The sequence below is a fragment of the Sinocyclocheilus grahami genome, unplaced genomic scaffold, assembly GCF_001515645.1.
Source record: "Sinocyclocheilus grahami isolate Dianchi unplaced genomic scaffold, SAMN03320097.WGS_v1.1 scaffold319.1, whole genome shotgun sequence".
NCBI lineage: Eukaryota > Metazoa > Chordata > Actinopteri > Cypriniformes > Cyprinidae > Sinocyclocheilus > Sinocyclocheilus grahami.
Window position 1 is genome coordinate 1403172 of NW_015505498.1, and position 17480 is coordinate 1420651.

The 17480-nt window shown below is 36.3% G+C and overlaps 1 protein-coding gene across 1 annotated transcript in view; it reads right to left on the bottom strand.

The window, feature by feature from the left end:
* Positions 1-17480, bottom strand: part of LOC107602128 (glycosyltransferase-like protein LARGE2) — a 32557-nt gene that overhangs the window by 4364 nt on the left and 10713 nt on the right. The window contains exons 2-13 of the mRNA XM_016294539.1: positions 15813-16005; positions 13100-13389; positions 12665-12747; positions 11954-12077; positions 9107-9278; positions 8926-9030; positions 7361-7473; positions 7063-7188; positions 6342-6497; positions 5096-5259; positions 1546-1824; positions 1296-1442 (exon numbers count right to left, since the gene is read on the bottom strand). Of these exons, the coding sequence (XP_016150025.1) occupies positions 1296-1442; positions 1546-1824; positions 5096-5259; positions 6342-6497; positions 7063-7188; positions 7361-7473; positions 8926-9030; positions 9107-9278; positions 11954-12077; positions 12665-12747; positions 13100-13389; positions 15813-15912 (1859 nt within the window). The 5' untranslated portion in view covers positions 15913-16005. The remainder of the gene's footprint in view (positions 1-1295; positions 1443-1545; positions 1825-5095; positions 5260-6341; positions 6498-7062; positions 7189-7360; positions 7474-8925; positions 9031-9106; positions 9279-11953; positions 12078-12664; positions 12748-13099; positions 13390-15812; positions 16006-17480) is intronic.

Genomic DNA, 17480 nt, shown 5'->3' on the forward strand with positions numbered 1-17480 from the left:
AATACACATTGGTAAAAATGGGCATTTCCCTTTTCTTTATTGGGGACAATCTTATTTGTCTCCCCCACCCGCCCAATATAAATTTTAACCCTCATCCGTCCCTCCCGAACCTATAACAAAAGTGTCCTTCGCGGGTCAAAATGACCCAAAGGCTAAAACATTTTTTTGGTCCAGAAATCTTATATCGATCCATTTTTATAATTATTTTCTAAATATTTATGTAGGTTTTTCTATTATTTGTTGGTGATTTTTATTATATTTACCTTTTTTTCTGGATATTTTAAAGAAAATATAAGCAAATAAGCAGTTTTTGTACATTACTTCACCAAAAAACAAAACAAATAAAGACATGTTTCATCAAAAAAACAACAGATGGCCTTGGAATTGAGTCACTGTGTGTCTCTGGTGCCATCTGGTGGGGAAAAATGACATAATTTTGCATTTTATGGTTACAGCCACTAGAGGGGCCTATAGTATCCTATGGAGATTTTTAACTGAGCAAAATAAGTGAAACATGAGAAATTAGATAATTTTGAGGCTTCAATTTGGTTGTTTATGGATTCAAATATATATTGAAATATTACAAAATCCATATTTTGTAAAAAAATCTAACTGAATTATAACCTAAACATATGTATATTCATACAATTTCATGAATATGAAATAAATATATAATATATTTTTAAATATAAATATGATATAAACTCATTGGTATATACTCATTGGATATTAAACTCAAACTCATCAACTCCACCACATCACTCAAATTTAACTGTGTTAAGTAACAAAAAAAGGAAAAATGACAGTCATATCCTAGCAGAAACATGAAACATAGTATAATGTGTTCTATGGGAGTGTGTGTACCATGTGTGTATGTGAGTTGTTTCTGCTGATATTCTGTTGTCTCAGCCCTTCGTTTGAGTATAAATCTTTACTGGATTGTCTCAGATTTTGTATATAAAAAAAATCAAATGTAATAAAAAAATGCAGTTTTCTCATAAATTCCATTCATTCCTATGTGGGTCAAAATGACCCGTGAGGGACACTTTTGTTACTTTTTTTATTGCACCCCTTTAAACTCCTCGAATGCACTCAATTTTGTGTGTGTGTGTGTGTGTGTGTATTCCCAGTGCAAGTGTGACAAAAGTAAAGAAATCTTGGACCGGTATGATCAACACACGATTTGTAGAATTTTTTTGATAATCATTTTCGGGTCAAAACGACCCGAGGGACGGATGAAGGCTAAACACACTGGATATTGATTATGAGATGATTATTTTGAATGTCTACTGTACCTGAAGGTGTAGAGAGTCCCCATGTCCAGCATAGAAAGCAGCTCGGCCTTAGATTTGGGGAAGGAGAGGCGATATCTCAGCGTCTCAAAGGCGGGCACAACCAGAGCCTTCTTGGTACTGGCCATGTCCAGTTGGACTATACTTTTTCTACATTAAATAGTAAAAAAAAAAACACACACACACACACAGATATATTACAGAAATGGAACTGTTATATTAACAGATAATTCCTAACAAATTCGCTGCTTACCTGAGGTAATCGTAGAGGCCGTACATGGGCAGAAAATCGACATCAGTCAGAAAAACATAGGGTGTGTTGACGTTGCGGAGTGCCACATTGCGTACCAGATTGACAGGGTAGAACTGACCCTCCTTATAAACAATATGATAGCCTACATTCTTGCGGTTCTTGAGGACTTCAGAGGCCTGAGCGTAACGCAGGAACTGTTGAGCCTCGGCATCAGACATGTACAGGGCCAAACTGATGGGGCCCTCCCAGTGTTTACAGATGGCCTCCAGCATCTGCAGTCTAGACAAATACAAAGTGTCTCCAGTGAAATTTTGGGCAGTAACTGAAGTGAGGCAAGATTATGGACTCTTTTTGATACATTTTTTTAAACCTGCAGGGCAAGCTTTCAGTAGCTAGTATGGTATGCTCTGATCTTCACTACGTCAAGCGCTTCTAGTTGATACTTGTTTCAAACACAAACAAAGCTGCTATCCTGCATAACAATTACCTTTCTGAAAATGCCAAGACTACTTCAGAAGTAAAACAGAGGCTTCAGTGATATCAAAAAGACAAAAAACCTTGTTTTAAATAGATCAGTGGAAAGACTCTAAACGGAAGATAATACATTATTATTTTCTTGCTGAAAAGATTATTATTTTCCTACTCTTATTAATCTTACAGAAAAAAATGAAAAAAATAAAGCAAGGCCTTCAGTCGAATGCATTTCTAAGTTAATTAAATGAATGGCAAGCCACTTAATTAACTGAATTAATCACAAAAAGCAAAATGTGCTATAATGAATTATTATTTATATAATTTATTTCACAACAATCCCATGTCAAGCATTCTGTTTGCAATATATACAGTGGGTACGGAAAGTATTCAGACCCCCTTAAATTTTTACTTGTTGGGTCTTTCCCAAAAAGACTCATGGCTGTATTAGTTCAAAAGGGTGCTTCTACTAAATACTGAGCAAAGGGTCTGAATACTTAGGACCATGTGATATTTCAGTTTTTCATTTTTAATAAATCTTCAAAAATGTCAACAATTCTGTGTTTTTCTGTCAATATGGGGTGCTGTGTGTACATTAATGAGGAAAAAAAATTCACTTGATTTTAGCAAATGGCTGCAATATAACAAAGAGTGAAAAATTTAAGGGGGTCTGAATACTTTCCGTACCCACTGTATATATATATATATATTTAAAACTAATCATGTTAAATTAGTAACCCTAAAATAAAGTACATCTGAAAATAACATGAGGGTTAAACATGTTTTAAAGCAGTATTAAAGTAGTCAATTAGTAAATTCATATTTAAAATTTAATAAAAATAATAAGAATAATTAAACATTTTAAGAATTTATTTATTAAGAATTTCAATTTTATTTTCATACTTTCATTTTTTTTAAATGTTTCTTGTTTTATAGTACTTTTTGTGCTGTCTATTTCTTCTGATCATCCTTGAGATGGTTCTACACCTTCATTTGAGTCTAGCTGTGTTTGATTATACTGATTGGACTTGATTTGGAAAGCCACACACCTGTCTATATAAGACCTTACAGCTCACAGTGCATGTCAGAGCAAATGAGAATCATGAGGTCAAAGGAACTGCCTGAAGAGCTCAGAGACAGAATTGTGGCAAGGCACAGATCTGGCCAAGGTTACAAAAAAGTTTCTGCTGCACTTAAGGTTCCCAAGAGCACAGTGGCCTCCATTCCTTAAATGGAAGACGTTTGGGATGATCAGAACCCTTCCTAGAGCTGGCCGTCCGGCCAAACTGAGCTATCGGGGGCGAAGAGCCTTGGTGAGAGAGGTAAAGAAGAACCCAAAGATCACTGTGGCTGAGCTCCAGAGATGCAGTTGGGAGATGGGAGAAAGTTGTAGAAAGTCAACCATCACTGCAGCCCTCCACCAGTCGGGGCTTTATGGCAGAGTGGCCCGACGGAAGCCTCTCCTCAGTGCAAGACACATGAAAGCCTGCATGGAGTTTGCTAAAAAACACCTGAATAAGATTCTCTGGTCTGATGAGACCAAGATATAACTTTTTGGCCTTAATTCTAAGCGGTATGTGTGGAGAAAACCAGGCACTGCTCATCACCTGTCCAATACAGTCCCAACAGTGAAGCATGGTGGTGGCGGCATCATGCTGTGGGGGTGTTTTTCAGCTGCAGGGACAGGACGACTGGTTGCAATCGAGGGAAAGATGAATGTGGCCAAGTACAGGGATATCCTGGACGAAAACCTTCTCGAGTGCTCAGGACCTCAGACTGGGCCGAAGGTTTATCTTCCAACAAGACAATGACCCTAAGCACACAGCTAAAATAATGAAGGAGTGGCTTCACAACAACTCTGTGACTGTTCTTGAATGGCCCAGCCAGAGCCCTGACTTAAACCCAATTGAGCATCTCTGGAGAGACCTAAAAATGGCTGTCCACCAACGTTTACCATCCAACCTGACAGAACTGGAGAGGCTCTGCAAGGAGGAATGGCAGAGGATCCCTAAATCCAGGTGTGAAAAACTTGTTGCCTCTTTCCCAAAAAGACTCATGGCTGTATTCGATCAAAAGGGTGCTTCTACTAAATACTGAGCAAAGGGTCTGAATACTTAGGACCATGTGTTATTTCAGTTTTTCTTTTTTAATAAATCTGCAAAAATGTCAACAATTCTGTGTTTTTCTGTCAATATGGGGTGCTGTGTGTACATTAATGAGGAAAAAAAATTAACTTAAATGATTTTAGCAAATGGCTGCAATATAACAAAGAGTGAAAAATTTAAGGGGGTCTGAATACTTTCCGTACCCACTGTATATATATATATATATTTAAAACTAATCATGTTAAATTAGTAACCCTAAAATAAAGTACATCTGAAAATAACATGAGGGTTAAACATGTTTTAAAGCAGTATTAAAGTAGTCAATTAGTAAATTCATATTTAAAATTTAATAAAAATAATAAGAATAATTAAACATTTTAAGAATTTATTTATTAAGAATTTCAATTTTATTTTCATACTTTCATTTTTTTTAAATGTTTCTTGTTTTATAGTACTTTTTATTATTAGTATTTGTTTGTTAACTAATGCTATTCAGTTGTATTTTAATATTTTTATATGCTAAGCTTTTATTAATATTTTAATTTAGCTTTCATTTTTATACATTTCTTTTTCATTTATCTGCTTTTTATATGTTTTTGTTTAAATAGTATTATTCAGGTTTATTTTTTAATTTATATTATTAATTTTTTATTAATTTAATTAGGATTTACTGTATTTCCAGTTAGTCATTTTAGTGCTTCCACTCAAACAAAAAATCTGAAATGTTGCATTGGCTACTCACCGAAAAAAAAAATCTAATATTTATATGTAGTTTTAGTTAACAATAATCACACTGTTTTGAAAATGTTATTAACTCGCAATGCTTGTAGTAATCTATTCTCATTTCAATCAGAGTGCTGCAGAGGGTTCAACACAACATCATATTTGACCGTTTTGTAATTAAATTGCCTTGGCATGAGCATGAGTGGCCCAAACGTGACTGTAGATTCATTTGGACAGTCTGTCTTCCTCACCTGTCCATGGAGAGCTGTGCGACCAGCGTGATGTCTGTGCCATCATCTGTAGGTGTGTATTCATATTGCAGGAAGTACAGATGCACCCTGTGCACCATGATTCGCTCCCTCCGAAAATCATAGCACTGATCGTCCTCATCTAACTCCTCTAGTGCGTGCTGAAGCTGGAAACAATGAATAATATGGTTTATCAGCTATGCTGAGCAAGACACATCAAACAGTCACTGGTCGTGCTGCCCTTTTTCCTTGTACAAATCCAAGGCTGAGCTGCTTTTTAACCTGGGTATTTATTACTTATTTAGAATGATCCAGTTTAAGAATATAAAGTCCCTCTAATACTGTCTCTGTCTCTCTTAAGTCTTCTTGTTCTCTTAAGATATAAGAATTGTGGTCTGCTGTTTCAGGGTGCTGGAAGCCACACCCCATCTTTCTAAAACTCCGCCCACCATAGACATATACACACATGCACACAGAGAGCAGCGACACAGGTAGGGAAAATAAAATGAAGAGCCATTTGATTATCAGTAAACCTGAACAGTCAAAAGGACGGTAGCAAAATAGCTTTCTCGCATGACCATGCAAAATGATTGACAGGAAGAAAGTACATCAAAGTCTTTAAACTGGATAAACAAAGAATCTGACATGTGACATCAATTTTTATTTATTTATTTCCTGTTTACTATGGAAGCCTATGCAGGGGGAAAAAAGGTAATTGCGACTTTTTATCTCACAATTCTGAGGTGCTCGAGATGAAATATTTTTCTTAGAATTGCAAGATATAAACTCAAAACTGCGAGATATTAGCCTAAATCAGAATTCTCACTTTTTCTTGTAATTTCAAGTTTACATTTCACAATTCTGACTGTTTTTACTCACAATTCTGAATATCTTGCAAATCTGTTTGTTTATTGATTATCTCATAATTTTGATTTATTTTATTTTATTTTATTTTTGCAATTACACTTTTATATCTCACAATTCGGATTTTTCTTCAACATTTCACAATTCTGTGTTTATTATTTGTATTAATAAAAAAATTACTTATTAGAAATGTATTCTTTATTTTTTAATCTAAGGCAGAAACAGGCCTCTGTAGCCCAGGACTGTCAGATATACAAGATGTATTTTATTATATTTTAAGTATTTAAGCATTTTTTTGTCAATAAATATATAGTGACATTATATGCATGCTACTCCAAAAATAAGATATTTGCATAAAACTGCATAATCTACTAAACTAACTCACCACTGTGCTCTCAGAGCTGGCCTGACTGGGACAGCCAAAGAGTTCCCGTCTCAGAAGATTCCCGTCGTACTCCAGGAACGTCAAGTAAAGATTACGGAAAAATTCCACGTGCTTGTTCTTTACCCTCAGCTTTTTAGGAGAGTTCCAGTGAATGACCTGCACGAGGAAATAATCAAAGTGAGCAATAAACAACTTCAAAGACATCATTTCCATACTAAAATGGAAATTTGACAGGAAATGAATGTGACGGTTGAGCGAACATTTGCATTAGAAACAATTTGTAAAACAAACACAGTGAATTTGGCAATGAATAAAGCAAAGCCTGGACCAATTAAAGAGTCTCTTTGTGAGTGACGTGATATGTGGCCAAGTACGGTGACCCATACTAGGAATTAGTGCTCTGCATTTATCCCATCCAAAGTGCACACACACAGCAGTGAACACACACACACACCGTGAACACACACCCGGAGTAGTGGGCAGCCATTTTTGCTGCGGCGCCCAGGGAGCAGTTGGGGGTTGCTCAAGGGCACCTCAGTCGTGGTATTGAAGGTAGGAGAGAGAGCTGTACATACACTCCCACCCACCTACAATCCCTGCCGGTACGAGACTCGAACCCGCAACCTTTGGGTTACGAGTCCGACTCTCTAACCATTAGGCCACGACTTTGAACGCTCTTAATACCCAGTATACCTAAAAAAATGTCCAAATATAGTGTTACCTTTAGATCTGACACCTCAGTGTAGCACTGTTCAGAGCGAGTGTGATCCGATAACTGTACGTTCCAGAAGCACGGAAGCTGATGCACCAGAACTGGGTTCTGTTTTATGAATGCATTGAATATGTCCTGTGAGCAAAAAACAATAACATGACATATTTGTTGCATTATACAACACCATTCAGCCATGGTTAGCTCAGATTTCATCATTATTTAGACTACTGTTGCAAAAATCTCCTAAGATGTATGAAATAAATGCTTCTTCTAAAGGGATTTTGTATTGCTCATGAAGGATGTGGACCTGGTCTGCCAGGGATGTTGAAAGCATGCTCATTAGCTCTCGCTCTGCCGTCAGTCTCCACATCTGTTCCCAGCCGATCCGCCGCAGTCTCTCAAGGTAGAGTAAAATCACACCTGCAGCACCAAAAAGAAACACCTGTTGTCAAACGGAGCCCAGTGCAAACTATTCTCTTTTTCATACTGAAATGAAATTCACAGTGTGACAAACAGTGTGCTGCACTCCGAAGTGATCATGCCTGCGTGCTCTTTCCTGTGAAAGCTGCACAGGCTCATATTAGGTCAAAAAACAATGAATGTACCAAAATTTGATATCTTTATATTTGATTTGTACACCATGAATAACTCCTTCCAAATCAACAAGCAAACCAACAAAAAAATGCTTTTGAACTTTATGAACACATTTTAAATAATCTTTATATTATTTAATTTTGTTTTTAATTGAATGAGTAATTCATTTGTTTAATATATTACAATATATGCACTACCGGTCAAAAGTTTGGATACTTTAGATTTGTTTTATGTTTTTGAAAGAAGTCTCTTATGCTCACCAATACTGCATTTATCAGTTTATCGGAAATACAGTAAAAACAGTAATATTGTAAAATATTAGCATAATTTTTGGCGCTCAAGAAACATTTCTTATTATGAATGTTGAAAACAGTTGTGCTGGTTCATATTTTTGTGGATCATTCATGAACTGAAATCAATACTTTTTTTCAGCAAGGATGCATTAAATTGATCAGATGTTAGAGTAAAAACCTTTATGTTACATAAGATTGCTATTTCAAATAAATGCTGTTCTTTTAAACTTCCTCTTCATCGAAGAATTTTGAAAATGTATCACAGTTTCCACAAAAAAATAAAAAATGTTAACCAGCAAAAACGGTTCTCAAAATTGCTAATAATAAGAACCAGTATTTAAAATTGAGCATCAGTAATAACTGATACTGAAATAATTGAGCAGGAAAGGGTTATATGACACTGAAGATTGGAGTATCGATGCTGAAAATTCAGCTTTACCATCACAGGAATAAATTACATTTAAAAAAAATATTCAAATAGAAAACAGCTATTTTAAATTGTAATTTCACTGTATTGGTGAGTATATATAAGAGACTTCTTTCAAAAACACTAAACAATATTTTTTGACACAACATATACAGTGGGTACGGAAAGTATTCAGACCCCCTTAAATTTTTCACTCTTTGTTATATTGCAGCCATTTGCTAAAATCATTTAAGTTAATTTTTTTTCCTCATTAATGTACACACAGCACCCCATATTGACAGAAAAACACAGAATTGTTGACATTTTTGCAGATTTATTAAAAAAGAAAAACTGAAATATCACATGGTCCTAAGTATTCAGACCCTTTGCTGTGACACTCATATATTTAACTCAGGTGCTGTCCATTTCTTCTGATGTGTGGAGTTATTAAAACTGTACTTTTCTTATTAGAATCATATATCCCCAAGAATGCCCACTAATAACCATTTACAAAAACTGTTGTTTGGAACACAGTGTTGGTTGATAAGCAGAGTTGAAATAGAAGCTGCAAGCCCTCACCTGTGTTAAAGCCCCTCCCGAGGGCTGGCCAGGGTTTGTGATTTTTCCACAGATTACCGAGGTACCAATCGCTCTGATTCTCTACCAGACCAATCACCTGTTTCTCTGCAATCACAACGTCAGTGTTAAATTTCACTGTCCAGATGCTTTATATGACTCCTGAAGGAAAGCGAGCGATTACCTGTGAACTTCCGGAAGATGGCCCACAGCTCAGCGATGTCAGTGGCAAAGGTGATGTCTGTATCAAGGACGATGACCTTTGAAAGGTTGGATGGCAGAGCTTTAGTGAGTGTGAGCTTCATCAGGCCATAAATTCCTGAATAGTGTTTGTTTGGTATCCATGACACCTCCGACTATGAGGATGAGAGAAAGAAACAGAGAAATCTGTGAGAAAGTAGCAAAAGAGCACAACAGTGACTTTATCAGCCTTGGTTCTAGGAGTATTTTTCTCATTCATTTTTCTACCCCCAAATTTTTTTTTTTCTACCTAGAGAACTCATTCTTTATTCTTTAATATAGACTTCAATAAAAAAATCATCCAGCTCTATAAATTACAACATTATAATCTTAGAAAAGTATTTGATATTTTAACACTGGAAAATCAACATGGCAAAAGAGATTCAAATCAGCAACAATGATTACATATTTATATATACACTTTTAAACAGTATTTACATTTGTGTATATCTGACTACAAATTTATTGCATTTTAAAGTTATTATCAATGAGAGAGAGAGAGAGAGAGAGAGAGAGAGAGAGAGAGAGAGAGAGGGCAAGGCAAGTTTATTTATATAGCACATTTCATACACAACGGTAATTCAAAGTGCTTTACATAAAATAAATGAAAAAATAATAATAAAAACAATGAGAGAGAGACAGAGATTATGTGTAAAGCACACTTCTAATTCATTTCAAATTGAGATGTCAAAATTTCAAATTAAACATTTGACATTTTTTGAATTCTGAATATTTAATTTCAGGTCAAAGTGCAAATATGTTAAAAAGAAACTATGTAGATATATATAAAAATAAAAATAATTAAACCTTCAACTAAAATTTAAATGAGTAATAAAACTATAATATATCAATAATAATAAAAAATACTGATGGTAGTGTACAACTAGTAGTGTAGTTCTTAACTAGTAATTTGTATAAAATATTTGTGTATGTATGTATATATATATATTAAATTACACTGAAATTGATTAGTTTTGAAAATTCAGCATTTTGTATGTTATGGATAAAACATTCTTGTTAAGATGAATGGATTTTTTATGTATGGAAACCTGATGTTGTGCTCTCTGCTCGACAGCTGAGCATATTATTTTTTTTTTTTTTTTTAAGTATTACAGTACTTTACCACACACAACTGTATTGATATTCAGAGGTGAACTGGCCCCCCGACTGAGCCTGGTTTCTCCCAAGATTTTTTTCTCCATTCTGTCACTGATGGAGTTTTGGTTCCTTGCCGCTGTCGCCTCTGGCTTGCTTAGTTGGGGACACTTCATTTCCAGCGATATCGTTGACATGATTGCAAAGATATTATTTAAACTGAGCTGGATGTTGACATCACTGAATTCAATGATGAACTGTCTTTAACTGAAAAATGAGTGTTTACTATTGTCATTTTGCAGTATTGACACTATTTTCCTAATTAATGCTGTTCAGTTGCTTTGACACAATCTGTATTGTTAAAAGCGCTATATAAATAAAGGTGACTTGACTTGACTTGATATTCTCAAGTGATGAATGTAAGAGAAAATCAGGCACAGTTTTAAATTACTATACACTAAGCATTACACAATCACAATATTATTGTACTGAGACCTATATATTGATATAATAATAATAATGTACACAGAATGAAAACATGTATTCCTGGGCGTAGCGACTATTATAACTAATGATATACCTGGCCAGAATATAGTTTTCAGATTGTTCTTACAACCCTGCATGTGTTCACTATCACCTACCAGAGATGCTCATTGTGCTCTTCATGTTTGCTTCTGAACTGTATTGTGCAGATATAGCATCATCTGCACCCATGGAAATGACCCCCTACAGTTCTTATTGTACGCTTCATCTTTTCAGCATACATCCTTAATGACCTGAGCTCAGGTTTAATAATAATCTGCCGGAGAGGGGTTGATTGAAAAAGACTGGATTTCCTGCAGCTTAGCTTTCATATACTCAGGAGAGCAAAGAGGTCTCTATGTACAGCGGAGACACAGGATGTAAAATCCGCATGATTAGAGACGGCTCCAAGCCAAACAGCTGACAATCAGAGGTGAACTAAGTGCGGGAGGGGGACGGGAGCACAAAATAGGACAAGAAATAATGTATTTGTGTTATTGTGCATGTGAGAGCGTGCATGCATTCATGTGAGTGTCCTTGAGTGTGCAGTGTAATGTAAACTAGAATGAGCTTTCCTAGAATATGTGTGTGTGTGTGTGTGTGTGTGCGTGCGTAGAAGAGGCATGCCCTTTGATTGTCACTTCGATCTTTCAGCGTACCGTGCAATGCATAACAAAAATTCACAACAGACAGTGAATAATTCAACGCCACAGCAAAGGCTACACTCACATGCCATGTTGTAAAAAAAGAGGCACACTGTCACTTTAAATATATGAACAGAAATGAATAATTATGTGTTTTCTCACACCCTCTGGAGCGTGCAAGAGTTCTTCGCGAGCGAAAGCTCTTGAGCTCGCTGAAGTGTAAACAAGCTCAATGTTTCCACTATCACAGACAAGCCATACTGTCCCAAGGGGACCTTTGCCCCTTCATTACAATCCATAAGCGCATGTGGCACGTCTTTCATTTCAGTTGTTTGTGCCTGAATGAGCACAGAGAGGATTGTTATCGGCATCATTCTTCAGACTTGTCATTGCTGCCTGCATCATTTCAAAACTATCACTGCTTATGACCTCCCATTAAACCTCTATAATGGTGCTCTGTGACATGGTCATCATCTCTGGGTCAAATGGCAAGTGTAGAGTCATGGGAGAATGGTGAGGCAGGTGCTTACTTTGAGTTCATCAGCGTCATAGAAGCTGACTTGTACGGACGGCACCATCCACGACTGGAACAGAGTGCTGAGGATCTGATTGGCCACTGTATCTGTGATGAAATGAAAGTGTAGTGGGTTTCTCCTGAAAAGAGAGATGTGGATATGTTGACATGTTAGGTTTTATATGAATACATCAAGCAAATTCACTATTTTTTATGACTATTTTGGCTAATTTCATGATTTAATTTGGAATGATCATGTGGTGCGACAACTAAGGTGACACTATGTGATGCTAAGGTGACAATACGCTAATTTGAAAATTTGCATTTTGAAAATTTTCCATTTTGAATATTTTAAATGTAAACTGTTGAATTTGAAAATTTGCATTTTTTTGAATTTTGGAATATGAAATCTGCCATTTGAAATTTCAAGTCTGGAATTTCAAATTTCAAATTCCAAAAATTAAATGTCAAATTTCAAATTCAATTTTTTTTTTTTTTTTTTTTTTGAAAATTTTTTTTTTTAATTGTGGAATTTGATTGCAGGTCAAACTTAATACATATTAAAAAAAAATATAAAATCTACTGGAGAATAGCTAAATCCCAATATTTATTCTTATACACTTTGCATACATAAGATTGCATGCACAATGCAGCTCTATATATTGGTGTCAGTATACTATTATACTGCTATTTATTCACTATTAATTTTCCTGCCCTTGGTTCTTACCTGTGAAACAGGATGGATTTCACCAGAGTGACCACGTCCCGACTGGCATTGTGACCCGCACACACACACGCCACATGAATCAACTGTGTGTGGAGAGAAAGGCCAACGTTTCAGATTGGACTGAAGAACATTAGCTTTGTTAAAGTACTCTTAAGATTTATTGTGTAGACTTTAAACATCATCTAACATGCAGCGGTCGTCCAGAAAAGAATCGTACACATATGCCACAAAATTATTTGAATATACTGTAGATTCAATAAATATCAAACTACAGTGGCATCTCTCAACATGATGATGCCAGTACTTTCCACAGAACTAACTTTAATTTTCAGAGCCATTATTTAGTTTTAACCAAATATATTATCCTGTATTGTTTTATCATTTCAACCTATCAAACTTGTGTGAAATGTTTTGCTTGTCAATATGTCATCTAACCTCACACTTCTCTGCGGTGGGCGAGCGAGAACACTCGCTGTGATTGGCCCGTTCCTCGGCTGTGTTCTCCGCATCTTCTGGACCGGTGTCTGCTGATGCCACCCACTGCTGGTTGCCATAGTTTCCCTCGACAGGCTGGGCAGCCAGGCCCTGCGATTGGCTCAGCTGGAGGCGGATCTGCCGGTTCTCTTCCTCCACCTCTCGAACCCGCGATGCCAGGACGTCCCGTTCCAGTAGTCGTGCTTCTGTAGATTCCACCAAGCATGCGGAGAGGAGCAGGGAACGCCCGTCTGATACGGCACAACAGATTTCATTTAATTCGCAGTGATCTTGACAGATTATACCCCAGAGATGGATGGATGAGGGGTAAGGAAATAGGAAGCTTGAGGTGAATTTGCAGAGAGACAATATACGTGAATGTCATTCGGATTCAAGACAGACTCCAAGAGTATCTCAATCTACACATTGCTCTCTGCTGGAACGATTAAAGTAGCAGAAAATTGGGTGTGATCAGGGAGAACAAAGTAACAGGCATTGAATTTATTGGAACGATTTGATAGATTTTCTTGCATTGCGCTCTTGTATAAGCGAGTGCAAATCTCTCATCCCTGTTAACCAGAGTTGGGAACCATCTCACAGAGCATAACCATGTCGTTTCTCATCCATTATCCATTAGCATTCACATTCATCTCAGGCAGTTGGGCACAGGGCCCCTGGAAGTATGTTATATGTAATCTACATCTTTGCTTATGGCCCAACAATTCTGCCACAAGGTTGTTTTGAGCCAATCACCTGTGCCGTAAATGCCATGTGATTAATGAATCTAGAGCCACAGGAAAATGGCATGCCCTGATTAGCTGACGACGCCACAAGAACAAACAATGTTGCTTCACTTGCATCTATGCTGAGCTGTGATGTCAAAGGCAGCATATGGAGAAAGGTCCATTTCATGCTTTTATGAGCTCTCCAAAAACTATATAATTGATAATTATGAGGTTATTCTACAAAACCAATTTTATTAACAATGTATTATTAAAATAATGTGTATATATATATATATATATATATATATATATATATATATATATATATATATATATATATATATACATACATAAAAATTGTCATAGGTATAAATTTCAGTTTCCCAAAAGCATTCTCAACAAAGTGCAGCCATTCTCAACAGACTGTCCAATTGTGATTCATGAATCACAATTAATTCTGGGATTCCAGATGTTTAATGAACTGTACATTCTTCAATAAAACAGTTATTAATTTTTTGTTAGTTACTGATTTTAATTTAGATTATTTTACAATATAAATTTGTTAATTTAATTACTTTTTAGTCATCCTGTGGCCCTATTGGAAATTTGCTGAGACCCCCAAGTGGGCCCCGGACCTCTAGTTAAGAAATACTGATGTAGTATCAAGACTTGAGCAAGACTAGCAGTTTCCAACTAAACTATAAAAGGGCCAATGTTTCTACCTTAGTATAATCCTAGTATGAGTTACTATTTATAAAAATGGATAGTTTTGGTCCTGAATTCTCATTGGTCAATATAATTTTACATCTATAATTATACAATATAGTTAAAACTCTGATGTGAACAACTGGTTCAGCAAATCACTGATTATATCTTATACCACAAGTTTTCCAAAACTGGGATCATTATTAATAATTAAATGAATCATTCATTAATAATTGTTTAAATCATAAAAACATATCATTAGAATAAATGAATAATTTTACAATAACAACAACCAAAATAAAACATTTACTAAAAAAAGATTAAATATGTGATTTGTCTGCATGTTATGTGACCATAAAACAACATCAGAGTGTGAGGTTAAATTACTGAAATACTAACTTAAATCACAGAGAAACTTCAAGTAAATATTTTAGGTCAAATGTCCCTGTTATAGCGGTAGGACGCCACTTTTGAATGAATTGGTTTAAGAAATAAACCATGAATATGTGGGCCCTTAATATATTTTATTAGTAAGGCTTTATAAAAGCAACCACTTTTATACAGGCCATGCTGCATAGCTGAAGGGGCTGAAGGCACTCGTCCCTTACTGCCTAAATATTAAATTAACTTGATATGGCACAATTCAGCCCAATGTATTAACACTTCAAGGCATTCTTCGAAAGAATCTTGCTTTAAAAACCACCTCTCCAATGCACCGTTTCAAACAATGGCCCACAAAATGCTTTTGAAGTGCAGAAACATATCTCCAAAAAAAATTCTAAAGGAAACGACAAGTCTTCTCTTAAACACTTTCAGGCTTATAAATACTGATGATCATGCTCTGATACTCTTCCTTTCTGTGTGCTGCATAGGCCTATGTGTGCATTTCTCATGATAGGGATGGATATGTTCACATGCCAGATAGAGAGTGAGAGAATGAGCTTTTATAATGATTAGCTTTGTAAGATCTGGCTGCAGATCAGTTGTGTTATCAGCACTCAACAGGATTATTGTGCATCTCTGAGGAAGACAGACCCATCAGATGAAGCTTTTAACACACAGACTGAGATAAGTCTATGACTGACAGTCTCAACACCCAAGTCACCCCAGCTTAAAAGGAAAACTCTTTGTCGGTCCAGCCTTTACATCAGAACACAGGAAAAATAGGCCACTGTAGTCTATCTCACAGAGAACGTTTCTTTCCAGAAATCTGAAGATCTGACGATAGGCGTCTTGATACTCACTTTCAGAGTTCCCCACGAGCAGGTAAAGCCAGGTGAACAGGATGACGAAACTCAGAGACACCACCAGCAACTTCAGCTTCCCTCGGCAGGGGCAGAGCATCCTGGGATTGAGGAGGACTGGGCTGGGGAGGGAGGGGATGGAGCGATCAGGTTGGACTTGCTCTAACGCTGGTCTCCTGCAGCATCCTCTCTTCTGGAGGAGAGACAGAGGAAGAGGTAATTTGTTAGTAATGCACAGGCCCATTGAGAATCTGAAGATCCACACATTTGGAACAGCTGTCATTCACAGAGCTCTGCTCTTCCGCTGCTCCATGCAGGTTTGTTTGTTCTTTTTTGGGGGGGGGGACTCCATGCTTAAAATGTCTCCACTGCCTGACAGATATCACTGACATAGATGACATGCGTATGTGACAGCCCTGGACTCTATAAATAAAAAAGCAAGAAACTTAAGAAACACCCTCGGCCTGTCAGTCATTTATGGTTGATATTAGGAAAGTTGTTGAAATACATGTCCACTGAAGGATTGTCATCTTGGGAGAATGAATATATTCATTGTCATGCTGAAAAAAATGCCCAATAATGCAGGGAATGATGGGAGGGTAGCATCTTCTGTTTCAAGTTTTTGTATTACATCACACAGTGGTGTGTGAATTCATGCCAGCATTGATAAAGCACAACTCCCTCACACCGCACTCATACATCCCTATAGAAGAGCTTTACTACCACTGAACGTCACTGCGGGTACCAAGCACGTCTCACTGTACGCCTCCTCATCGGCCTGTCAGTCATTTATGGTTGATATTAGGAAAGTTGTGTTAACAGTGACGAATCCAAGGGGGTTTACAGGTAACATAGAAAATTTTTTTAAAGTTTCATCCAACTGTGACTAAATTTACTGTACGTAATACTAAAATATACTAGCTTTTCCTCACTCTGAGAAATAGAGCATACAAAGTGTCAAATGATTAATCAAAAGATTAATTAAGATTGTTATTGGCTAAGGAATAATTAAGATTATATATATATATATATATATACACACACACACACACACACACACACACACACACAGTGCACAGCACTGAATAATTATAAAATATGTATTTTCTTAATGATCACTAATATAATTAATATAATTCATGGAAAGATGGCAAAATGTAAACATATTAAACACATACTTAATAAAAACAACTAAATATATGCCAATATTTTCGGTAAGATAAGTAAATTAGCCAATTTTGTTTAAATTAAAGATTGCAGAAATGAGTACACCCTAGATTTAATTCAGAAAATGTATAATATTCTAGTACTTAGTATGGCCTCCAAAACTTAAAGTATACTGCTCTGACCCTTCTTGGCACTGAGTGTACAAGTTCATGACAAATTTTCTCATCTGACCTGTTTAACTCCTGGAGGACGACCTCCTTGAATGCTCTGATCTTTAATGGGGAGTTTTACTCAGCTCGTCTCTACAGAATCTCTCACAGCAGCTCAAGAGTGTTAAGATTGAGTGAAATACATGTCCACTGAAGGATTGTCATCTTGGGAGAATGAATATATTCATTGTCATGCTGAAAAAAATGCCCAATAATGCAGGGAATGATGGGAGGGTAGCATCTTCTGTTTCAAGTTTTTGTATTACATCACACAGTAGTGTGTGAATTCATG